At 42.4% G+C, this 25,246-nt stretch overlaps 2 protein-coding genes and 1 long non-coding RNA gene across 4 annotated transcripts; 2 read left to right on the plus strand and 1 right to left on the minus strand.

The window, feature by feature from the left end:
• Positions 1–645: 645 nt before the first annotated feature.
• Positions 646–7,213, minus strand: LOC133927935 (uncharacterized). The gene is made up of 3 exons (XR_009911401.1): positions 7,095–7,213; positions 937–1,080; positions 646–833 (listed from the first exon to the last, which is right to left on the minus strand). It is a non-coding gene; the product is annotated as an uncharacterized LOC133927935 (long non-coding RNA).
• Positions 7,214–13,851: 6,638 nt separating this feature from the next.
• LOC133928538 (embryo-specific protein ATS3B-like) lies at positions 13,852–14,856 on the plus strand. Of its 2 annotated transcripts, none has more exons than XM_062374927.1 (2): positions 13,852–14,199; positions 14,289–14,856. In XM_062374927.1, the coding sequence occupies exons 1-2, from the start codon at positions 14,089–14,091 to the stop codon at positions 14,715–14,717; spliced, it is 540 nt and encodes a 179-aa protein (XP_062230911.1). In that variant the 5' UTR covers positions 13,852–14,088; the 3' UTR covers positions 14,718–14,856. The 2 variants fall into 2 exon arrangements, with proteins under 2 accessions (XP_062230911.1, XP_062230910.1); XM_062374926.1 differs by having other exon boundaries at positions 13,857–14,199; positions 14,286–14,856.
• A 4,671-nt stretch (positions 14,857–19,527) lies between these two features.
• On the plus strand, positions 19,528–23,330 carry LOC133928537 (adenine nucleotide transporter BT1, chloroplastic/mitochondrial-like). The gene is made up of 4 exons (XM_062374925.1): positions 19,528–20,027; positions 20,129–21,021; positions 22,294–22,455; positions 22,543–23,330. The coding sequence occupies exons 2-4, from the start codon at positions 20,425–20,427 to the stop codon at positions 23,011–23,013; spliced, it is 1,230 nt and encodes a 409-aa protein (XP_062230909.1). The 5' UTR covers positions 19,528–20,027; positions 20,129–20,424; the 3' UTR covers positions 23,014–23,330.
• Positions 23,331–25,246: the final 1,916 nt, after the last annotated feature.

Consider the following 25,246-nt stretch of genomic DNA (forward strand, 5'->3'; position numbering starts at 1 on the left):
TTCGCCTATAATGGGAAATCACATACATGGTATTAAGTTTTTTTGTAAAAAAAGGGTATGGTAATGGGATATGAAGAGAGAACAATGGAAAGTTGTTAAGGGACAGACCTCTGTAAGATTTCATAAGAAGTCCAACAAAGATAGCCACAACTGGTTCTTTTTGGACAATTGTGTATATTTCATCAGCATTAAATTCAGAAGCTCTTTGTCCCCAAAGATACAGTTTGATCTCATAGTTGCTAAAATGGAACGGGATAAATCAGAACTGAAGAACTTTAGAGGAATATTAAAAATTTGGTTCGAACAGTAGGAGAAGACAGTAGTGATGGAGAAAAGAATGCAAGTTATAGTTTACCTGTTGTCTCTCAATGTGATAGCCCTTCGGGTTGTGGGTCTGCTTTGATTAGCTAGCTGAAGTCTGGTTGTATCAGCAACCTCAGTGATTAAACCAATAACATCTGCAAGATAAAAGCAAGGATTGAGCATAATAGTAGCAGAATGTTGGGTAATTAGCGGTGTAGGAAGCAAGTGATAAATAGATTGTGAAATAGGTATGTACCAATAAAGTGCCTGGTCTCCCCAACAAGCGTAGGCAAATCAGAGAATCGCGTTAGACTATAGGTGTATAGCGGAATGGTAGATTGGTGGCCACTGTTCTCTTCAATCAAGGTATGACAGGTAATTTCGATCATAAATTCTGAGTCAACAGGTCTGTAAGAGGGTTTTGATTTGAGCACCCTGAATCTCTTTAGGGTGTATACCTTCCCTTCAGCGAGCAAAGCTTTCTTGTCTTTGATATTGTCCGAGGCAATTTCAGCGTACATAGCAGTCCCCTAAAATAGGTGAAAGATACATAATTAGAATAGCAAATAGGGAGCAACGAATGGTAAACGGAGTATACATCTATAATAGCAAAGTAGGTTAACTGTGTACTACCTCAGCATCCAAGAGCACAAGGTCAATATGTCGTATATCACCATCATCAGATCCTCCACGATATTCCCACATTCTTGAGACTCGGGTACAGACAACCCAGTGTCTACTCCGGGGGTGTATATCTTTGAGCATAGAGGTTGACATCTGTTCTTGGATATACAAAGGTAAAACTAAATAGGCAGCACAGGATGATTAGCACCATGCGCTGCCACAGGGAATCAAGAGAAGCAAGGAGATGGAAAAATAGAAACAGAATAATAAAGTGTTTTTTTTTTGCTCTTTTCTGGATAAGAGTGTGGGAATATAGCCAATAGGTATAGAATTGAAGAATTTGTCAATATGAAAAATCTGAATTACGCCAAAAGAGAGTACACATGTAGGGAGCTAGGTTAATGGAGGGGTACAGTATTGAAAAGCGAAAGGTAAATGTATATGCATCACAGACGAAGGGGTAGATGAAGGGGTAAAAAGGGTTATGTACATACTGGAAGTAGATACAGTGTATAATAAAGGGAAGGAAACTACTGCAAAGATGAAAAGATTTCAGTGTAGACTATGTTTTTAGTTTTGGAGGCACAGGAACCATCTTCATTCTCAATTAGAATTTTAAGGCCTTTTCTTGACGTCACTCGGGAGACGGCTACATATAGTTGGCCATGCGTAAATACAGGGTTCTTTAGGTAGACACCAACATTATCTAGCGATTGGCCTTGGCTCTTATTTATAGTCATAGCATAACACAGTTTAACAGGGAACTGACGGCGCTGCAGTGTAAATAGCATTTTGTTTTTTTGTGATGACAACACTATCCTAGGAATATAAACAGTCTGGCCTGTATTTGTCCCTGTTATAATAACCGCTTCAATCACTAAGTCACCAAGGTTTGTAATTATGAGTCGTGTTCCATTGCACAATCCTTCTGTTTGGCTAAGGTTACATAATAACATAATAGGTACATTTTTTTTAAGAACAAGACGATGATGTGGGAAATTGGCTAGTTTAAGCGAGTTGAGGAACTCGACAGGATATAGTAAATCTGCATCTCCGAATGTGTCTGTCGATTTACAGATTGTATCACAACTTAAGTATTCCTTTTCATTGCCTGGTACGAGCATCAACACAAACAAATTTACTTCATCTGCAATTTCATTTGTTGGGGTTAATACAGCACGTTTACATAAATACGATGGATCAGCAAAGTTTGATTTGAAATTTGGGTAGACAGAAGAAACAATCGAAGCAATTCGATCATGATCAGTATCGATTAATAAATCAGGTGGTATATCTATCCAGACTGGTTCGATATCAGCACCGTGTGTATCAGTACGTAGTTTTCCCTCACCGAGGTCAAGGGCCCATTTGCTAAACTCAGCGATCTCAGACTGAGCATCATGACTAAGATCAGGAGAGAATAATCTCATATTAGTCTGAAGTGTGAGTACTTTTACATGGTGCCATAATGGAGAATTAGTAATCGAAGCATTTACTATTTTAGCTCTAGTGCCACCTTCTATGACAGGAAGAATCTGTCTTAAATCACCACCGAGTACGACAACTTTACCACCGAAGACAATGCTGGTTGCGCCAGGGTTGTCGACAGATATGATGTCACGGAAAGTTCTATCTAATGTCTCAAAACATTTTCTATGTGTCATAAGAGCTTCATCCCAAATTACTAATGATGTCTTAGTAATTAAATCAGCTAGCATGGTGCCTCGTTTGATATCGCAAACTGTAGTAGAGTCAATACTAAGTGGGATTTTAAAACGGGAATGAGCAGTTCGACCACCTGGTAAAAGAAGAGCAGCTACACCAGAGGATGCAACAGTGAGGATTATCCTTGCTTGTGCTCTTAAAGATGTAACAATTGCATTCCATAGAAAAGTTTTAGCAGTGCCACCAAAACCAGAAACAAAGAAAAACCCAGGTTTGTCATCAGAGACACAGGTAACAATCTCTGTGAAAGCCCGTAGTTGTTCAGGATTTAAATGGCTATACAATGATGCAGCTTCTATCTCCAGTTCAGGCAGATTGTAAGACATTTCATCATCTATCAATCTGTTTGAACAAAATGCTGAATTGTAGTCGGTTTTAGCAGGAAGGTTGAAATCTTGTATATTTGAACCACGTCTACTAAATAATAGAGAGATTTCATCAAGCACCATGTCTTTTAATTCATTTAAAGGAAGAACAAAATTCTGATTACGCACAACTTGGTTCATACGACGCTGGATATCGTCTCCCAAGTAGACCCATATGTTTTCAAAAAAAGAATATTCATCTTTGATATCACAAAATAGAAGCATAGTGACAAAAAGCTATCTAAGCTGGCTGGAGGAACCCCATGTAGCAGCCTCGTTAAAAGCAGCAAGCCATTCAGAATCGTCGCCTAGAAGACCACGGGCAGCACACGCTTCTTTGAAAGTTCTATAAACTATTTCGTTGTACGTTCTAAGATCTGCGTAGCTCTTTGCTCCTTTCACAATCATTAGCAACATTCGTAAGAAATAACGTTCACCAGCACTTGGGTGCACAAAGTATAACCGGCCTATCTTATAACCATGGAGCCTTTCACGCCACATTCTATCTGTGTCATCCCATGTAAATTTAGCGGGGAATTCATAGTAAGTCATGGTATGGCCTTGTGGGTATCTCTGATTAGCAATAAACCACTCAGTCAGCATGGTTTGCTTAAATCGGTCGTTTTCGACAATGTTAGACAAGTTGTCTGTTTCTCTATAGGTGACATAGTTTTCGTTAGGTAAATGGACAGGCAGCCTCTCTACAGCTGGAACATGCGCATGTATATCATAGCCAAAAATGCGCCAACACGCATCCTGCTCACAAATATACCGACAATCTAAATACTCTTTGACCTCATTGATAGTTTTTGTTGTGGGATCAAACAGTGCGGCTTCATTTGTTCTTATTCGTTCAAGATAAATTTTTGCACAATCAGGTCCTTTTGTTACATATTTAAACAGATATTTTAAAACATGGGTTTTGTTACAAAATTCAACATTTATATGAGCCTGAAATTTCTTTAGAATAGGTATGTTGTAGGGGACTACCCATCGGTTATCTAAAGCAACTCTGCCTTTTTTAATATATCTTCCATTTTGAGGACGTTTATACAAAGCGAATCCTTGATCATCAATTCTTGTTTTGTCAGAAAAAGATTTTGGATAACCTTTAGAACATACACCATTTTTCATGCATGAGCAGCTTGGGTCATCTGGTCCACATGGACCATGCATCATGTGCTCTGCAACGAGAGCATAACCAAGAGGATCAACCTCTGGGTTTGGAATTTCAGCACTGATAAACGAATCTATGATGTCTGCTGTAGGAACTGATGTGTAGAGGCGAAGCCATATAAGAATATGCGAGTGCGGCAGTCCACGTTTTTGGAATTCAACGACGTGCAGCACTACCGAAACACGACAAGGGGAATCGCACGTGAGTTAATAAAATAGGTAAGAAGAGTATAGAACACAAAGGTAAGAAGGGAAGCGAATATAGTAACAAGAAAGGATGTATAGAAGAACACAAGAGGTAACACACCTGCGTTAATGGGTCCAAAGGCTGAGCCATCCTTGATATCTGCTAAAAGGTCCTGTAATTTCATATGGTAGACTCTAACAACAAGGTCATATCTATCTGTGTACTTTTGGCCTGGCTCAAGTCTAAGAGCCTCAGCAATTTCGGGCCACTTTGGATTCGATGTGAAGGTTAAAAAGATGTCAGTAGGACCGTAGACTCTAGTTATCGCGACTGCATCATGGAAATTCCGAACCATATATCGTCTACCACCAGTGTATAGTAATCTTGCATAGTCATTTTATTTCGAGTATTTGATCTTGTTAGGTTGGCGCCAACATAGGGAACACCAACTTGGAAACCACGTTCACCATAAGGGAATAGAAGCGGGTATTGCAAAGCCATAAGGGCAGGATGCAACACTGATATTCGATGAAGGGTATCATCAGAACAATGAACTATTATATCACGTTTGTAGGTCTCAAGAGAAAAATCACCAACAACCAACAAAGCTAGCTCGTTACACGTCGGCAAATTGTACTGAACAGGATCGCCTTCACGAGCACCAATAATTCTAATAGCCACATTTTCTTCACCATGGTCATTTAATATATCTTTTGCCATTCTAAATGTCTTAACCAAAGGGTTATGGTCATCCAACATCTGCAACAGTCCGTGAATTATATTTCTATCTAAGTCAGCTTCTAACCTCTCAGATGTATCTAATGCATGAATTCGATTTGTTATTTCATTTTCAGTATCATAAATGTACAGCTCGACGAACTGCGGAGGCTCGCCGGCTGATGGAAGCAAAGATCCAATACGATGGTGGATCTGACCATTGATACGAAATACATATGGTCCACGAGACCTATTTATAGCGTGGTCTATTTTGGCACCCATTGAAGTGAAGGCAAATAAACAGTTATATTGGCGAATATGTCTAAGGAAATTTTTGCATCGAGTATTGCCATTGAATTTGATAAGATTTCGAAGGTACGATGGTGGGTCTTTAAATGGGGGTATTCGTACTCTCCCATCTCTGCAGCAAAGGTTATACGCTGGTGTAGAACCTCTAGCAGAGGTGGATCCTCGTACTCTTTCAGGATACCAAAACAATGCATGGCAATGTTGACACTCGAAATCAGACGAACCATAGTATGATCTTTCCGGATAAGATTCTGACAGATAAGAAAAGGGACAGGGGAAGGAAGTGAGGGAAAGTATAGAAGACTAAATACGGAGGAATACATGTAGGTACCATGGTGTATATACCTCTAAGGTAATCAATGTATTGCTGTGTAAAGCTTGCATACACATCAGTTATAACACAGCCTTCGGTTGGACCTACGGTTTATCAGGGAATTGAAAAGCATCATTTACTATCCATTTATGAATCTTAAGGGGGGAAACCGTCGGTTGGATAAGTAAATACCTGTCAACCTGTGCCGTTTGAGCCTAAATAACCTGAGGCGCTTATGGCGATTCTCTCTGGCTACATCTGATGCTACAGTGGGTAGAACGATCTCTCCTATTCCTGTTTTAAAAAACATGGGGTTCCGAACGCGTCATCAGCACAGGAACATAGGAACCATGGTAGGAATGCAGGACAACTAAAATAAATATACATACTTGGTCTCTTACATGAACCTCGGGCCATTGGAAACGCCGGGTTTTTTTCTACGGGTTATAAGGAAACGTGAAAGGGAGGGAAAACCCGAAGAAGATGTAAAATGAAGTAGGAAAACAAGGTAAATAAAGGCCGCTCTAAAAACAAGCGTAGCAGACTAAATTGTAGGAGGAAAAGAGGAGATTGACACAATCAGCTGATTGGAACAACGTACGTGTTTAATCAGTAAACGAGGAATAGATATTACACTGGGAAGAACAGTATGCAACAAACGAGGGGGAGTATGGCACTTGGGTAAACTCACATTATAAGAGGGAAAAGGTCAGCCATGAGAAGCCGGCGAAGTTCATTTATGTCGGAGGGAGATAGAACCCGGCCACAAATGAATGGGACAATAGAGCTGAGCCGATGTATTGCACTGGCGGCTATCTGGACAGCTGACTGTGCTACTCTTCTATAATACAAAAGACCTTGGTAGCTATAATCGAGGACAACAAACCCATACAGCATCTGTAGGAAGGTAACAGCTTGGAATGCCGTCTGCTCATAAGGGGCCATATACGTGATGTGAGGAGAACTCCAAAAGAACACATGGCGAGGAGCAGCGGCTACATCAAACGGTGGCATCTCTATCTCTACGCCAGCCAAAACAGACCCATCATGACCGACCTCACATAGGTAAGAAATAGAGACTGAGTCGCATCGACTAACTACAGCTTGTAACAACGAAACATAAGACGCCCCAACCACAAACATTCTAAACTAAAAATCTGAAGTTGGCACCTACGCGATGGGGGAAAAACACATAGGGAAAGTGGGGGGGGGGGCGGTGGCAAAAGAGGGAGAAAAAAGACAAGGAGGGAAGAAAAGAAAGCCGCAAAAAATAAAGTTGTTTGTTAGAGCGAGCTTCATAACAACTATCATATGTAATAAACAAGTATAAATCACTAATAAGGATATAGATAGATAGGTGGTTACGATATATTACCTTGATCACAATAGATTAAACCGCGTAATCCCAGAAGTAAGTGAGGAAATCAAAAGCTCCAGAAAGCACAAGGTAGATTAACTACACAGAGCAGCAATAGGGATGAACCTTCAGATGCCAACCCTGCAGAAGAGGTGACACAAAAGATTACTGTCAACAAACAAATTTAATAGAAAAGATGGATCAAAAGATGTAGGCAAGCAACATCAATCGGCAACAAACAGATGACAAAAGTACATTAGAAGCTGGCAAATCACAGACAAAGAACTAACAATGAGCAACAGAGAAGAGGCAACAATGAAGATCATTTGCTATAAACAAGTTTAACACAAAAGATGGATCAAAAGATGTAGGCAAGCAGGATCAATCGGCAACAAACAGGTCACAAAAATTGCATTAGAAGGTGACAAATCACAGACAAGGAACTAACGATGAGCAACAGAGAATTTGTAGCATTGTTCGAACATTTGTGTAGACTACATAAAAGAGCATTCTGTTACCTAAATAGCAACCTAAACAATATGACAAAGCAGGATCAATCATCAACAAACAGGTCACAAAAATGCATTAGAAGGTGACAAATCACAGACAAGGAACTAATGGTGAGCAACAGAGAATTTCTAGCATTTTTTGAGAATTTGTGTAGACTACATAAAAGAGGATTATGTTATCTAAATAGCAACCTAAACAATGTGACAAGCTGGGTAATATCCAGGAAAGTCGTCAACAAACAGGTCAAAAAATGGATTAGAAGATGACAAATCACAGACAAGGAACTAAGAGTGAGCAATAGTGAATTTCTAGCATTCTTTGAACATTTGTGTAGACTACATAAAAGAGGATTCTGTTATCTAAATAGCAACCTAAACAATGTGACAAGCTGGGTAATATTCAGGAAAGTCGTCAAGAAACAGGTCACAAAAATAGATTAGAAGATGACAAATCACAGACAAGGAACTAACAGTCAGCAACAGAGAATTTCTAGCATTCTTCGAACATTTGTGTAGACTACATAAAACAGGATTCTGTTATCTAAATAGCAACCTAAACAATGTGACAACCTGGGTAATATCCAGGGAAAAGGATGCTTGTGTATGAACCAACAGGTAACCAAAATTGAAACACAATACATAAAGAATGAAGCTCTACATCACCTTGATTGTAACTGTTTAAGCCGCAAGAAGAAGCACCAGAATTAGATTAAGAAATGAGATCACCCAGAAACGACCAGGTGGAAAAGCCACAGAGAACATACAGAGGCAAGGCCTCTACATACCGAATCTACAAAATTAGCAACAAGTAAAGTTAGCAATCATCGACAAATTCAAGGTAAAAGACAGGCTGAAAAAATGGAAAACATGAAAATCGATGGCTACCAGGTATGTGGTAACAACGCATCAGAAGAAAAATAAAATTACCAACAACAAACGCTGGGAGAAGCAATGGGCAGCCTTTCCTAACTTGCAAAGGGCATGTGAATCTAATGAAACCGTATTCTCTAATGCAAGTAGCAATCTAAGCAAGACACAAGCTGGCGTCCTCTGGAAAGAAGGGCGCTTGTGTATATAGCGTGATGTAATCACATTATAATTCGCTAAGCAAATGAAAAACTTCTAATAAATCTGCAAGAAAGAATAGAGGGTGCACTAAACGTTTAAGGTACCGAACATCTGCAATAACAAAACTCACCTACATAACCAAACCACATGACCGCTAACCCAGACTAACAGAGCAGAACCAAGATGGTGGAGCACCGCATATACATAACAGTGGAATCAACGTAGGTAATTAAGCAACATAAGCTCTAACACAGGCTCCTAAAGCAGCGTGCCCCGGCTACACATGGAGGTATGAAAACACAGGGGGGAACCATGACAAGGAGACCGTGAGAACACACAGGATTATCAACATTCAATCGGTAACAGTAACCAGATAACAAACAAGGAATCCATATTCTATGAGCCGAAGATATATACCCATAAAAGGAATAAAAGAACTAACCTTCGGAGTAGACCAGTGGCCGGCGTATACCCAAATGATCAGAGACGGTACAAGCATCCACACTAACATTAGAACACAGCAAAAAAAACCGAACGGCTAAGAAAGAAAACAAAAAAAGCCCGGGAGTAAAAAACAGCTAGAAACAACACTAATCCCTACCCACGCCTTGCATACCTGCCGCCGGGTGCAAAAGACGTGGACGAACCCGTAGCACAATACAGCAGGAACGAACAGAGCTGTAAGATGAAAAGCACCGATCTCCGGAGCTGGAACGGGTCAAAAAGAAAAGGAAACAACGAACAAAAATTACAGGTCGAACTATAGACAGCGCAAACCGCATAAATAAAGCAAAAAGAAGGACGGTTAAAACAGCAGGGAAGAAGAAATCCAAGAAACAAAGTTTAGGATTTTTTCTCGTTAAATAAATGCGAACGAGAAAAAAAAGGTGAACAAAGAAGTAAGGAATAAACTAAAAAGAAACATGGACAAAATGTCGGCACAAAACAGATCCAAAAAGACAGAGGCTGATGAACACTCACACAACAAAGGTAAAAAATAAATTAAAAAGAAACATGGACAAACCTCTGGCATAGAACGGAGTTAAAAAGACGCAGCTAACAAATATACCGAAAGCAACGACGGCAAAAACGCCGGGCCCGGGTGCAAAAGACGTGGACGAACCCGTAGCACAATACAGCAGGAACGAACAGAGCTGTAAGATGAAAAGCACCGATCTCCGGAGCTGGAACGGGTCAAAAAAAAAAAGGAAACAACGAACGAAAATTACAGCCCGAACTATAGACAGCGCAAACCGCAGAAATAAAGCAAAACGAAGGACGGTCAAAATGGCAGGAAAGAAGAAATCCAAGAAACAAAGTTTAGGATTTTCTCGTTAAATAAATGCGAACGAGAAAAAAAAAGGTGAACAAAGAAGTAAGGAATAAACTAAAAAGAAACATGGACAAAATGTCGGCACAAAACAGATCCAAAAAGACAGAGGTTAATGAACACTCACACAACAAAGGTAAAAAATAAATTAAAAAGAAACATGGATAAACCTGTGGCATAGAACGGAGTTAAAAAGACGCAGCTAACAAATATACCGAAAGCAACGACGGCAAAAACGCTGGGAGAGAATAAATGGAAAAAAGACCTAAAACCCAAACGCCAGGGATTCGTAGGCTGGACAAAAAGAAAGGTACCATTTTCCTATTAACAAATGCCCATCTCTTTTTTGTTTTGGGGGGAAAAAAGATCAACAAACAAGGACACAAGCAGAGTAGATCGAAGCCTAACTCAAAGCAACGGGAGACAATAGAGCCAAGAAACAAAGAAGTACTATAAATCCGAGACAAAGAACACCAGATCCGTAAAATCCAACAAATAAAGAAGTTGCACAAACCAAAGGAATAAGAAAGAAATCCACACGGCATGTACACAGCAGGAACACACAAGAAGGATCCGATCCAAACAAAGAAGGTGAACATCACCATCCGGCGAGCACGCAAAGTGAACGGAAACCCACCAGAGAGGAAACTGGAAGGGGAAGCGGTAAAGCTCAGGAAGCGAGCAGTCAAGAGAACCAGCGATAGAGAAAACAAAGAGGAGGGCATTCACCAGAGAGGAAAGTGGAAGGGGAAGCGGTAGAGCTCAGGAACCGAGTAGTCAAGAGAACCAGCGACGGAGAAAACAAAGAGAAGGGCCAATCCCCCAGACGAGGCAGCGATTTTACCGACGCACGCACCCCACGCGGGCCACAGCGTACAAACGGCACGATGACACGTGGACCGCACCAGAAACCGCAATAAAGAGGAGGGCCGGGCACCTAACCGCGAGCAGGAGGCAACAGGAGACACACGATGCAAGCATCCGACAGCCGCAAGCAACGAGTCGATGTGGCCAGGTGAGGAGCTGAGAAGTTCACGGGGAATTATGGTATAGATACTAGTATAACTAGTTTTCCCTTCACTAAAGCAATTGTTTATTAGAGTTCCTCGTGGTGGTTGTTATGATGCAGGGATAAGTACACTACTATAGAAATTTTTAATACTGCCGACTGTAAAACCTCCTTCACTGTTATTTTTAAGTCAATAGTGAACAACGGACGATGATAATCCCCGACTATCATTGTCGACCTAGGGACCGGCAGTGAAGTTCACTGCTGGCTAAAGGCTTCAGCCGACAGTGATAGTCTTATCACTGCAGACTGAAGCCTTCAACTGGCAGTGATACAGTCGGCAGTGATAGTCGGTTATCACTGCCAGCTAAAGGCTTCAGGTAGCAGTGTTTGTCGGTCCCTGATTCAACGTGTTTGTGGCCAAAAAAAGCAACAAAAAAAATACAACCAGAGGCACCCGACCGACTACTGCTCGCCCACCCTCGATCAGAAGCTTGAGTACCGATCACTGCTCACTCGCTATTTTTACACACGAGTTCCAGGACTTGAACTCATGACCTCGATCAGAAACTCTGTGCGCGTGACCTCTCTAACCATCTAACCTCTCATTCGTTCTTGAGTCCAATAGCAAAATCAATCCTTTTGACATCTTTTGATCGAATGTTTGAACAGCTATTTGCACATCTAAATGATCATAAATGAAAAGTTTATCAACTACAAAGTTATACATCCCGTCGAGTTTATAATGTTAATATAAAGTTTGTCTCCATCCAACTCCGTATAAAAAAGTTTCTATTCAATCCATACAGTGTTCAGTAAAACAACCATAACTTTTGCATACGGAGTCCGATATCGACGTTCTACCTCTACTTTCGTAGCTAATGAGAAGACGCATCCGAAAATAAAAACAATTTTTTATAATTGTACCTTTCTTGACTTCCAAATAGGCTCAGAAGACCCTCGATAGAACCTCTGAAGTTTCTGGTCGAAAATTAACCTTCTCCGATTTGCCTGAAAATTTATGGAGACATAGTATTACGTCTGAAAGTTACTGATACGTAAACGTTTCATCAATTCGAGTTACCAAACTCACGATAAAAAAATTTAAATTTGCATTTTTCAACTTTGTGATCATGTGTGTGTCTTTTTTAATAATTCCTACTAGTGTTTTACACTAGATCCAAGCCAAAAATTTGTGGTTAGATATTTACCTACATCTGTACTAGTTTTAGAGACTTATTTGTGCATCTATATGGTTTAAAATAAAAATAAATAAATAACTACGAAGTTGTAGATCTTGTAGAGGACTATAATTTTCATATAAAATTTGTCTTCATCCGATTTTGTATGAAAATATTATGAATTTTTTAAAATGAGTTGTCATCGACCACAGCTGAAACATTGTTAAGATTATTTGGGCATTTAAATTACCTCACATTAAAAAAATTCAACTATAAAGTTGTAAATCTCGTCGAGGGCTACAATTTACATGTAAAGTTTTTTCCCATCCAACTTAATATGAAAAAGTTATAAATTTTTTAAGATAAATTATCATTCATTATCATTGTTGGCTCATCACACGAACCAGCAGTGATATACATTATCACTGCCAGTTCATAACACGAACCGACAGTGATACTTGACGAACTATCACTGTCAGATCGTGGCTAGAATACGCAGTGGTAGTTCAAGTATCATTGCCGGCTAGTGCCCTTATCTAGCAGTGAAGCATCACTGCCAACTCAAATCATCAGCCGCTAATGATGCCCTTCATTACTACCGGTTCATAAGCCACATTCGCTGATTCTTCCCGCGTGACTTTTGAACCGGCAGTAATGCCTCATCAGTGCCGGCTCATTAGCAATCGGTAGTGATGGGTCGGTATATAAGTTTGGTTTTGTAGTAGTGATAAGATTGGATTTCTCCACCTCTTCTCCGGCGATGGCGACGACTCCGACGAAGCGTGTGGGAGGTTAGCTTTTCTCCATCTCTTTGTAGTAGAGTTGGAGAAATTTATTATCCTCTTGTGCGGGTTGCTGTTCCAGGTTGACGGTTTCATCGTCGTCAACCGCGGATTTTGTTTCTATGCTAATGGATATGGTGAATCCGTGGAAGGTGTTATAGATTTGATCATTTACCCCCTTTCGGCAAGAACACCACCGATATTCGTTTAGAGTTTTAGATACGTCTTGAAAGTGAATTCTAGACGTCGGTTATTGCGGCTATCTAAGGTTTAAGGTTCCTAATCATAATTGGTACAATATTTCAACTCCAGTTTGATGATTTGCTTCACTGAGCTGCTACAAGGGAGGTGAAGAACGGCAGAGGTTGCCGGAGGTGAAGAAGATGCCTTAGTTGTATTGTCTCTGTAATTTTTTTATTTCTTAGAGACCTCTATGTAATATCAGGATGTATTTCTTCCAGATTTAATATAATTCCAACCCAATTCGGAAAAAAAAAACAATGTATGGCAATCTAACGTAGGCACGGGCTTCTGTCCTCGAAATAACACCAATAAACACAGCATGCATTCCTCGCAAAAAAAAAAAACATTGTTTAGGCTGCAGTATACCAAGCCTAGACAGGCGTACCCTCTTTAGTTCCTTATACTAAACGGGCTGGATAACATGAGATATTTAATTTAGTCATTATACTGAACAGACCAGTAACTCGCGAAACGGCCTTTGGTAGAGTGGTATGATTCTCGCTTAGGGTGCGAGAGATCCTGAGTTCAATTCTCAGAATGCACCACTTTTTGTTTCTTTTTTTCTCTCCTTATCTGTTCCCTTCCTTTCGTCCTCCTCGGCCAACCTTTTGTAATTCTGGGAATGCTTTCTATCCGCAGCAGATCAGCACCGAAGCAGACGTGACGTCACGAGAACCCCTCTGCCTGGCACAGGCGCGTCGCTGAGGTGGGCCGCCGTTCAGTGGCGTGGCACCACTCGCCACCGGCCATGTGCCGGACTGCAGCCACACGCATGTGGTCCCGACACGCCATCGTCGCACTGATATCCCTCGCGCCTCGTGCCGCCTGTGCCCCTCCCCGGCGTGCCTACTTTACCATCCCGTCGATTCCTCGCGCTGCCATCGCCGGCAATGGCGGCTTCCGGTGTCAGCGTAGCCGCGCGTCGCCTGGCGCCGCTGGTGCTCGCCGCCCTCCTGCTCGCTCCCTCTTCTTCCCTCGCGCTCCCTCGAGCCAACCGCACCGTGAGTTCTTTCTCTTCCACTCCACGCTAGCTAGTATCAAGTACCAGTAGCGAGCAGTAACGGCTGACGAGGTTTTGTGCGTGAAGGAGGCGGCGGCGGCGGCCGGTGGGAGTGGGATGCGGGCGTGCACGTACACGCTGAAGGTGAAGACGAGCTGCGCGTCGCCGCGGCGGACGGCGGACGCCGTCAGCGTCGCGTTCGGGGACGCGTACCGCAACGAGGTCCACGCGCCGCGGCTGCCCTCCGGTGGCGAGGTGCTCGGCCGGTGCGCCACGGACACCTTCCGCGTCAGGGGGCCCTGCGGGTACGGCGTCTGCTACCTCTACCTCCGCCGCGCCGGCCGCGACGGCTGGGCGCCCGAGTGGGTGCAGGTCCTCCAGCCGGGCCCCGGCGCCGCCGCGGCCACCTTCTACTTCGGCGACCCGCTGCCGGGCGGCGTCTGGTACGGCCACAACCGGTGCCCCAAGGCTGCCGCCGAGGCGACCACCAACAACTCCTCTGCTCCGACTCGGGACTGATCCGTCCTCTCCTCCCTCTTCCATGGATTGGCGTGACGGCCGTGTACTCTTCTTTGGATCAACAATAAACTAGCATCCGTTTGCGCTTACCATCAATGAACTTTTTTTCCATCAATAAACTTGCATCCTTATTCAGCAACAGCCCGGTCCTCAACCCGGCTTCGCCTCTTTTCAGCTACATCTATGTATTTTAGTCCGTTGGACTTTCTTCTCTTTTTAATATAAAAAAATAGTTCTCCTGCTGATTAAGTTTCAAAAATATTCAGCAACAGCGATTACAATAGTCTTAGCAGTGTCAATAAAATCGCAGATTATAGCTGATTTTGTCCCTAACGTTGAAGACCTTCTCGAGGCTGTCTATCTGTCATTAGCATGATTTTTGTTACAGGAATCATGGATTTTGCAAAACAAACGATCAGGATGCTGATTAGTGTGACAGTCTGACAGAACAAAAAAAACAAGGCACAAGAGTATTAAAACAGGCCCGCAAGTTGGTAATGGGCGTCTACTACTAACAGTCACTCTGTCTCTATGTGTTACCGGGCCTGCAATTTAACCCATTAAGGGGACGGGCCAAAATCAGAAACCCAAAACTTTTCAACAATTGGACCGCCTGATTGGGCCACTTATACATGATTTTGGAGTAACAAGAGAACGTAAGAAAATTGACCCTTTAACATAGACAGGAAATTGGCTAGAGCGCGAACTGAGCTCAATTAGTTATGGTTGTTGTGGTGGAACCTATGCATAGCACAGGTGCTCGTATTTTATTAAAATTTAATCTAGATGAGAGGAATAGTACAAGCACACATATGTGCGTTAAGTAGTTAAAGCGTATGCTCACATTATGTGAGATTATGTCTCCAATCTCTACTATATAAAGTAAGAGTTAGTTTGTGCGTCACCACTCCCTTCCCTACTCCCACCTAATAAAAAAAAGATAAAAATCATTGTATAATAAAAAAAACTAGACAACCTCTCATCTCATGTAATGAAAACAAAAAAACGGCCTTTTTACCCGCTTTGCCATCCACTGCCTTGCCGGATGCTTACTCTACACAATTAATGAACTAACTAGATCCATCATAGGCAGGATTGCTCTCGCAACGTGGGGGCGACCCATGATAGGGTTTCCCCTGCCACCGTCGCTAGTGGCTACCACTCCCGCACCCCCCTCCTACATGTTCCAATCCCTTCTCCAAGCCGCAGGAGGCACAACGGTAGCACGGCGGTGACCCACGCTTTGGTCCCAGCCACAACCGCCCTCCCCCCGTCAAGCCTCAAGCCGTCGTCGGAATTCATCCTCTGCTCGTCTGCTCACTAGTGAAAAACCTACCACCAGCCCTCCTTCCCACCTCCTCCCCTCTCACGCACATGAACCTGCGCTCCCCTGGCAGGCACCTCTCACCTGAGGTGTAGCCATTTCCCCCAATCGGATCCCACCTTGGCTCACACAAATCTGCCATGCTGGGGACCTCCATCTCTTCCACCGCACTGGATCCGCCGATTCCAACCCTAGAGCTCCTTGCGTAAGGGGTTTCACACTTCACTTCCTCGTGATGCCGACGGTGGAGGAGAAGGGCAAGAAGGCTAGGACCAACAACGCTAAGGAGGGTGCGAGCACATCGATGGCGCTCTCCTGCACTCCATCGAGAAGCTCCAAGAGACCGAGAGGGCATGTTTGAGGGTATGTTTGATGATGTTACATTGGTTTCAAACCAGTCTTGGAACCAGATCCCTAGGTCGTCTGGTTTTCTTTTGATCGTTCTGGTCGTGGTCACGAAGAAGACTTTTCAGCCACCTTAGGCCTCGAGTTCTTTGTCTCCATGTCGGGCTAGTGCTGAGCCACCCCGAACGATTCCAGTCTTGGAACCTTCCTTGGGGCATCCCTGAACGGTGATGGTTCTTTCAGGTCCTGGAATCTTGACACATTGAAAAGCGTAGTGTGCGGTAGCCATGAATTTGGCTAGGGTTGGTCGTACTAAGATGGCATTGTATGCCATCTCAAAATCGACTACGTCGAATTGGAATTTCTCTGTCTGAAAGTTGTTGGGCTTCTTAAAGATGATGGAAAATGATATCTGACCGATAGGCATGGCCGAAGATCCAGGTACTATGCCGTGGAAAGTCTAAGTAACCAGCTTGATGGCGGATCGAGATATTTGCATCGCATCGAGTGCACCTATGAAGAGGATGTTCAGAGAATTTCAACCGTCAGTTAGCACTCGAGTAACCTTACAGTTGTTGATCGTAGGCTCAACCACTATTGAAAAGTGGTGTGACCGTACGAAGTTCTCTGGGCAGTCATCTTAGTCGAAAGAGATTTCAACGTTTGACCATTTGATGACCCGATGATTCTTGGGGACAACTGCTAGGACTTCTCGGGTCACCGTCTTGTACTATCTCTTGGACTAGTAGAACGTGGAGCCGCTGAATATGCGGTCGACGGTCTTGTCCCCCTCCTAGTAGGACATCATGTCCGAGTCATCGTCGTTATAGTTGGAGTCCCTACTCTAGGTTATGACCTGCCTTTTTTCCATTAGCCTTGTCGACCATCAGCTTTTGGTAGATGTGGCACTACTGTAGGCTATGACTATTTGTCTGGTGAAAGTCGCACCAGAGCTTGCCGAAGCGTTCACCAGTGCCCAGTTGGTAGCCCTTGCCGCGAGATGTGCTGGGACGCTTGTCAGGAAGATCTGCCAAAACTTTGTCGGTTTTAGTTTTCTTGCCTTTATCTCCTTTGGAGTTCTTCTTATGCTTGCCCTTCACCGAGTCATCGTCTAGCCAGGTTGGGGGCGCTTGATACCCTGATCCCTTTCTTTGATGAACAGGAGCACCTCTTTGGCATTAGCTGCCTTGTCGACAATCTTCATGAGTTCTTTAATTGTCTCGGGCTCCTTCCTAGCAACTTGCTCACCACATAGTCACCTCCTGACCCCTTGAGTAAACGTCTGGTTGACATCATACTCATTTATCTTCGGGATGGTGTTCCGGGTATTGCTGAAGCGTCAGACAAACTCGCGCAAGGTTTCCTTCTGCATCGGAATCGGCGTAGCAGTTTCCGACATAATCGACATCTACATCGGATATCTGAAGTGCTTGAGTTCGGATATTATCCAAAGCCCAGTTCCAATACTCTCAAAATTCAAAATATTATTGACATAATCATGAAAAAATCTGAAAAATATCTTGCAGAGGATCCTATAATCTAGCCCTAAACAAATTTCAATTCCAAAATTTATCTGTACAATGAGAAAAAAAAAGATAAATTTGTTTCTCATTGTACACATCATATTTTTATTTGATTTTTTCATGATAATTTGTAGTATTTTGAATTTTAGGAGCGAAAGAACGAAGTATTTTTTATTTTTAAAGGTGTCGTTTGTTCTCTCTCGATCGTTAGCCATTGTACGAGACGCCGATCAAGGGTAGGGATGTGGTTGTCTACCGGTTCCCACCTGACACGACAGTGGCACCGGGGGCGCTATGCACACTCATCGCCGTATGTAGCGTGGGGCTAGGTGCCCTCGCCGTCTTCTTCCCCTACATCGACAGGCCCGCGCTGAGGAAAGCTGTCATTTCTATTTGTGTATATGTTATCTTTAGTATTTTACTAGTTTTGCAAGTTTATGATGAACTAAGTTTAAATACGTGTACTAAACTAAATATTGTGTAAACTTGTAACAATCATAACATGTGAGTCGGTGAAGTTATGATAAACTAAGTTATATTATTTATTATTCAAGTGACCAAATATATGGAATATATTATCTCAGTTATTGCGTAGTAACTTCCTAAGTACGAATAAGTTTTTTTATTTTTGTTAGTCTTACATAATTTGTGTGGTCTCTCATGTTTCGGTAAATATTCACCGGCCGTATTCGTTTCAATTCATATTCATTTGTATTTGTTTCCAATATTATCTATAATTCTATTCGTATTCCAACTATCCATATTTAAATCTGTTTTCAATAAAAAAATATAGTTTCAAATATCATGAAAATTTGTTCCGACCGATTCGGAGCCGCGTCCCTAGTGACGTACGTGCACGCGGAACACAAGCAGACTCGTGTTGGTTGAAAAGGAGAGAGATAGAGAGAGGAATTGCCTTCGGCGTGCCGCTGATCACGTCGTGAGACAAGTGAGAGGGGCCACACAAGGGCGCACACGTCCAGCCACCACGTGGTGGCACGTGGCGACAAGAACAGTATTATCCGGTCTTATTCTTGCACGCCTCGCGGTTTATCCATTTCGATTTTCTTACGGGTGGATGGTTGGGTACTGCGGTGCCACGGCCGAATCTACTATGAAAATGAAGAGATACAGTCGAAGGAGAAACCAATTCAGTGTCAGAGACTCATGAACTAGCTTTATATTGCTCTATCCGTTTAAAAATAATAGATGTATTTTTTTCAATTTTTAAAGTTAGATTTCGACTGAAATTTTCTTATAAGATATATTATATATAGCTACAAAATTTATATAGTGTAAAAATATTTTAAATTGTAAATCTAGTTGTATAAATTTTATATATTAGATATTTTTATAATTTAATTAAATGTTAGTCAAACTACATAAAATTTGATTTAAAAAAATACATATACTATTTCTCTACGGATATAATATCTCTGTTCTTTTTATTTGTTTTATTGAATTCTACACAGTTTTCGAGATATAACTTTAATTAGTATTTTTTATAATTTAATATGAATATATACTATTTCAAGGTTTGCAGAAGAAATGTTTGTGAGCTAGTACGTAACTATCATGGGATATTGCCTCACTACTTACCACCTCAACAAATATTCCTGCGCTACTTATTTGCGTGCCTTCTTCGTTCCAATCCCTCAACAACATCATCATTGACCAAGATCCAAGCAAAGATCCAACAAACACTGCATGACGATTGCTGTCGACCCAATGACCTGAGCTCTTGCCGTCAGCCTTTCACCGCCTCACAAGTGTAGAAGTGCAAAGCAAAAGAAAAGAAAATTTTCTAGTTCAAGTAGCAGTGCAGTGCTGTTCTTGACTTTTTGTGGATGGAGCATGGAACAGTAGTAGCACAGGCTGCACAGCACGAGTATTGAATCACCTGAATGGAGGAGGAGGAGAAGCAGTAGGAAGTCAAGAAAAGGCAAAAAAAAAAAAAAAAAAAAAAGAGGTGCGTCGCGTACTCGCGTTGGTGCAGCCGCTTTTGACTCCCTCCCTGACCCGCCGTTCTCCATCACCTCCTCCGGCGGCGGCGGCGAAGAAACGCAAGAGGCCGAGGTAAACGAGGAGAAAAAGGAAGGAGCGCTCGATTTTCAATCTGTAAGTCACCGCTCCCAGTCCAACGACAGCATAAATTCCAAATCACGCCGAAGAAAAATAGTATCACATCATTAGTTCATTTCCCTTTCCTTTGGTTGCAGATTGATTTTTTACCTTTTGTGTCGCCATTCCTGTTCGTTGGGTGTGGAGTTTGAGCCTTGATATCGGTCCTTTTCTGCGCTAGTGGAGTGGATTTGGACGGGTCCCGCTGAAAAATAGCACCTTTTTCTGCCTCAAGATTCTCCTCTCCGCTTCTTTTCCACGCCACACCTATTGAATCCATTGCCGTCAGCTCCGTTTTCGCGGCACCGGTTCTTTGTGAGCCTTCTTGGTGTTTTCTTGGAGGTACGGGGTACAACACCATCGTGCTGTTGGTTCAAGAAACCAGGCCGAGCTGATGAGGAGGAAGAGCGGCGGCGTGCGATTGCAATGCGCTGAGGCGGCTGCAGATTGGAGCTGCTGCTTCCTAGCCCTGCCACCTGCGAAACCTTCCGGTGTGGATGGTGATGGTGGGTTTAACCTCTCATGGACCCTCCACCAGTCCTTCCACCCGCCCGCAGGCCTCTTCGCCAGCGTGGGCCAGCAGGTGGGGGTTGGATTCCCCGGGTCTTCCACTAGCGCCCCGTCGCCGGAGACACCACGGGACCCGTACATGAAGTACGTCTCGCCGGAGGTCGAGCACCGTCTTGTTGAAACATCTCTGCCGGGGGAATGCGTGGAGTTGAGGGAGAAAGGGAAGAAGAAAGTCGTGAAGCTGAAGATTAAGGTTGGGAATCACCACCTCAAGAGGCTGATCAGTGGGGCAATTGCGGGTGCAGTGTCGAGGACTGCTGTCGCGCCATTGGAGACGATTAGGACACATTTGATGGTCGGCAGTAATGGGAATTCCACCACGGAGGTGTTCCAGTCTATCATGAAGCATGAAGGATGGACAGGGCTGTTCCGTGGTAACTTTGTTAATGTCATCCGAGTAGCCCCAAGCAAAGCTATTGAGGTAAACAACTGATCCATGGTTACAAATTTCGTCATCATCATCTTTGTGTGATTCTTTACAGTGCTTTCATTGCGATCTATTTGCAATAGGTACAATTGTTATTCACCATAATGTGGAAATCCTTGCATACATATTTTATTCCACAAAACATAGAACTCACCTGCTTACAAATGAATCAAATATTAACCCTGATTGTACTTAGTGTTAATTCCTTTGCAATGTTTCTCCACCTAGTCGATTCTGTGAAATGTTATGATTTCCCATGCTTGGGGACTGTCGCCTATGTCACAAAGCACTTACGCTTGAGGACTTGTGATCTGATTTTACTCAAACATCCTTTTTCTTGTTTCTTTTTTCATTTAGCTAGGTCATATGCCATGTGCTATTGTGAACAATTTCCATGCGATTCTGCTTAGTATAGTGCTAATAATGTAAGAGAGGCAAATGTGATGTTTATATGCCTAGGAATCCTCTGCAAGTCACCTTGATATGGACATCTTCTCTGGAATGTTGCTGTGGTATCTGCTCAAGCTGGTCTGAAAATTAGTGGCTTCAACAACGCTCTGTACAACATAAATTTAAGGACCTAACTGCTTACTATTTCTTTTAACAAGTTATAAGCTAGCTAGTTGCTTGTTCTCCAATGAAATATTGCTTGTAGATTGGAAAAGATCTCACAAGGTTTTGCCAAACATTTCATGTGTGTGCATGCATTAATATCAAAATGCAATAATTATATTAGTATGAACATTTCCAAATTCAGAATTATTCATTGGATGAAACCAAGACTTAGATCTTCAACCTTCTCTTGCTAAAACAATAGATTCCATGTTACCCTTTTTATCAGGGTATGGGCATTATCATTAGCTTAGTCCCCTCCATATGTTTTTTCTTTACTCAATTGGTTATGTTTTGTACCTCTTAACATCTGAAAGTTGGATACTAGAAGTTTAACTTTGTCATTTTGTAAGACCAAATAGCTTAGTACCCATTTGCCAAGTTGGCAATATACAAATAGCATGATGATATTCTCTTCAGGGTACCCCACAGTTGGCTTATGCTGCAGTTTTTCTAGTTGCAATAAGTGGCTGCTTCGTATTAGATAGGGTTAATAAAGATATACATAAAGGTATCATCTGACACTTTGTGATTATGGTAATGTTGGCATAATAAAAATGATTACATATTAATTATGCTTGTGGGATGGACATACATAGTTAAATGTATAAGCATCAAAATATCTGAATGTTTGTTTTGACCTTTTTTTTGCAGCTTTTTGCTTTTGATACAGCTAACAAGTTCTTGACTCCCAAATCTGGGGAGGAACAGAAGATCCCGATCCCTCCTTCACTAGTGGCAGGGGCATTTGCCGGTGTCAGCTCAACACTGTGTACATACCCTCTGGAATTGATTAAGACACGGTTAACTATACAGGTTAGTCCCTGGAACTAGAGATGTAACTATGTAAGTTTCTGAGATACAAACATGGATGGCTATGATGGTTGTTCTTTAATTCTGCAGAGAGGTGTGTATGACAACTTCCTTGATGCGATAGTCAAAATCGTCCGTGAAGAAGGGCCTACGGAGCTCTACAGGGGCTTAACTCCAAGTCTAATTGGAGTGGTGCCATATGCTGCGACCAACTACTTTGCCTACGACACCCTTAAGAAAGCGTACAAGAAGATGTTCAAGACGAATGAGATCGGCAACGTTCCAACCCTGCTCATTGGGTCCGCTGCAGGAGCCATCTCAAGCACAGCTACATTCCCTCTCGAGGTCGCACGCAAGCAGATGCAAGTTGGAGCCGTCGGTGGCAGGAAGGTTTACAAGAACATGCTTCATGCTCTCCTTAGCATTCTTGAGGATGAGGGGGTTGGGGGCCTTTACAGAGGGTTGGGGCCGAGCTGCATGAAGTTAGTGCCTGCTGCTGGGATTTCGTTTATGTGCTACGAGGCTTGCAAGAAGATACTGATCGAAGAAGATGATGAGTGAAGTGCATATAGACGTGTGTGCTCATTGCAGCTCAGTTTTGCAACACTCTGACAGCGGGCGTGTTTTGGTCTTTCTGTGAATCAACTAGTGCTGGAACTGGATGAAACTCATGACTGAGGTTGCTGCTGCAAGCAGCAGAAGTTCTTGACCCTTTTTTGTTTTCAGTTTGATCTGACTGATAAATTTACATTTGTTCCCAGATTTACTTTCGGATACTAAATGTTCAGAAAGCATGTATTTCGAAAACTCCTTGCTGGGTTGTATGAAATCATTGAAATGCCACTGGCAATCATAATTCACAAGTGGTGAAGCAGCAACTAATCTGTATTCTGTATGCAACTGTATGAGTGAAAGAAGTTTCACTTGTCTATGTTGTTTTTTTACTCTTGCAGTTAACTCAGCACGGCATGAAACAGTTCTTATAGATTAACATGTATGATCTCACAGCAATGGATTGCTCAGGAACACCAGCAAACTAACAATAACCATTGCACATCAGACACTACTCATCCAACAAATGGAATAAATCAAATATATGTTCCGAAAATGCCACGCTCAACAAGTGAACAGACCAAAACCCATTCCATCTTCACGCATCAGCATCACCCAATTTAACCAGAGCTAACAAAGGAGGGAAAAGGAAAAAGAAAAAGAAGAAGGAAAAGCCAGAGAAGTCTCTAGAACTTTCTAGGTCTGCTCCTCTTCATCACTCGTGGCTGCCTCTCCACGGGCAGCGGCCATCACCTCATCAAAGTTATCTGTCTTTCCCAACACTATCTCAACCTGTAGAAAGATATCGGCGTCAATATTTCGCAACACAGAGAACAATGCCGTACGAAAATGAACAAATCGGCAGAAGCAACAGGTTGCTTCATATCTCAATCGTTCTGATCTCTGCACAGGTTAAGGGGGGTAAATAAGAGAAAGTTCAGAATACAAGCATGATGAGGGTTGAAGAGCAACAGTGACATAAATATTGAGATAGCTGATATTATCTCGATGCGAGAACATATTTCTATGTATATTGGACAACGAAGAAAGAAAGAAAAGTTCTTACTCTTCTCGATGGCAAGACCATTGTTCTTCAGAATCTCTGCAAGTGTGACAACCGTAGATATGGCTGCAGGCAAATTCTAGATCAACCGTTGATTTTTTTTATTTTTGTATGAACTCTCATCTTGCACTAATGTAGAAAGATATACTAAAGGAACAGAATGCCGAAATACTTATTTCCATGCTTATGAACAGCGAAAAAAGATGACTTAACTATCTTGCTCAACATGTCTATGCTAATATTGCAATATATTTGGCAACAATTTCGCCCATCCATATCTGTTAACCCGAAGACAATAATGGCTTAGAATAATAGTTTCATAATTCGAACGAAATTTCTGCATTACAGAATTTACACTGTCCAACACTAGTTGCAACTTACAGCAACAAGATCTGATAACTATGGAAACCTTCAGACTTAAGAAATAATAACAAGTCTTCTGCACAAAATTGTGTAAGATTTGATTTGATGATGAATTAAGGAATTATTCAGAGTGCAAGAACAAAATTGTGCACAAAATTCACATTAGTTGCTCAGTGAGTGAAGATGTTGAAGAGTATCAAGATGATGTTGGCGACGTTCTAGGCGTGTTTCTCGGTCAGTTGCCTGTGGTGTTGTTGGACACCAGTGCTTCTGTTCCGCTGTAGATATCTTCATAGAATACAATATATGTCAAATGCTATAAGAGTTTAACGTTTATTCTATAAAAGTATTGCTTTTTTTTACTTCACTTGTGACGTCCTTATGTGTGTTGAACTTCCTGAGCACACATAAGCCGTATCTAGTTTTGGCCGTTAAAACCAGGTGTGACAAGCAGCTAAGAACCCGAAGGGTCGCGGACCACCACCCGAGCTGGTCCCCAAAGGTTCCAGATGGACTTCGTTGGGTCGAAAATCTGGAACAAATTTGGAAGAAGGCCCTAGCAACTCCGAACCAGATGGACTTCTGACGTCATGTTTATACTCACCGGAGCATGTCACCGGACCAATATTTGCAGAGAGCAAACTTTTTGCAAAGTTTTCATTTTGGACACACCGGATGATCCGGCGATCATCAAAGACCTCACCGGACAATTTTCACCAGAGAACATTTTTTTGGGTGAAAAACCTTCTTCTTCTCACCGGATAGTCTAGTGATACCCCGAAATCTCCACCGAACCACTTCTTCCAGAGAGCAAGT

Source organism: Phragmites australis, chromosome 9 (assembly GCF_958298935.1).
Source record: "Phragmites australis chromosome 9, lpPhrAust1.1, whole genome shotgun sequence".
Lineage (NCBI taxonomy): Eukaryota > Viridiplantae > Streptophyta > Magnoliopsida > Poales > Poaceae > Phragmites > Phragmites australis.

Coding starts and splice junctions, on each gene's coding strand:
- LOC133928538 (XM_062374926.1), top strand. CDS start 14,089: ATGGCGGCTTCCGGTGTCAGCGTAGCCGCGCGTCGCCTGGCGCCGCTG. Junction 14,200..14,285: donor TCCCTCGAGCCAACCGCACC/GTGAGTTCTTTC, acceptor TTGTGCGTGAAG/GAGGCGGCGGCGGCGGCCGG.
- LOC133928537 (XM_062374925.1), top strand. CDS start 20,425: ATGAGGAGGAAGAGCGGCGGCGTGCGATTGCAATGCGCTGAGGCGGCT. Junction 21,022..22,293: donor CCCCAAGCAAAGCTATTGAG/GTAAACAACTGA, acceptor TTTTTTTTGCAG/CTTTTTGCTTTTGATACAGC. Junction 22,456..22,542: donor AGACACGGTTAACTATACAG/GTTAGTCCCTGG, acceptor TTAATTCTGCAG/AGAGGTGTGTATGACAACTT.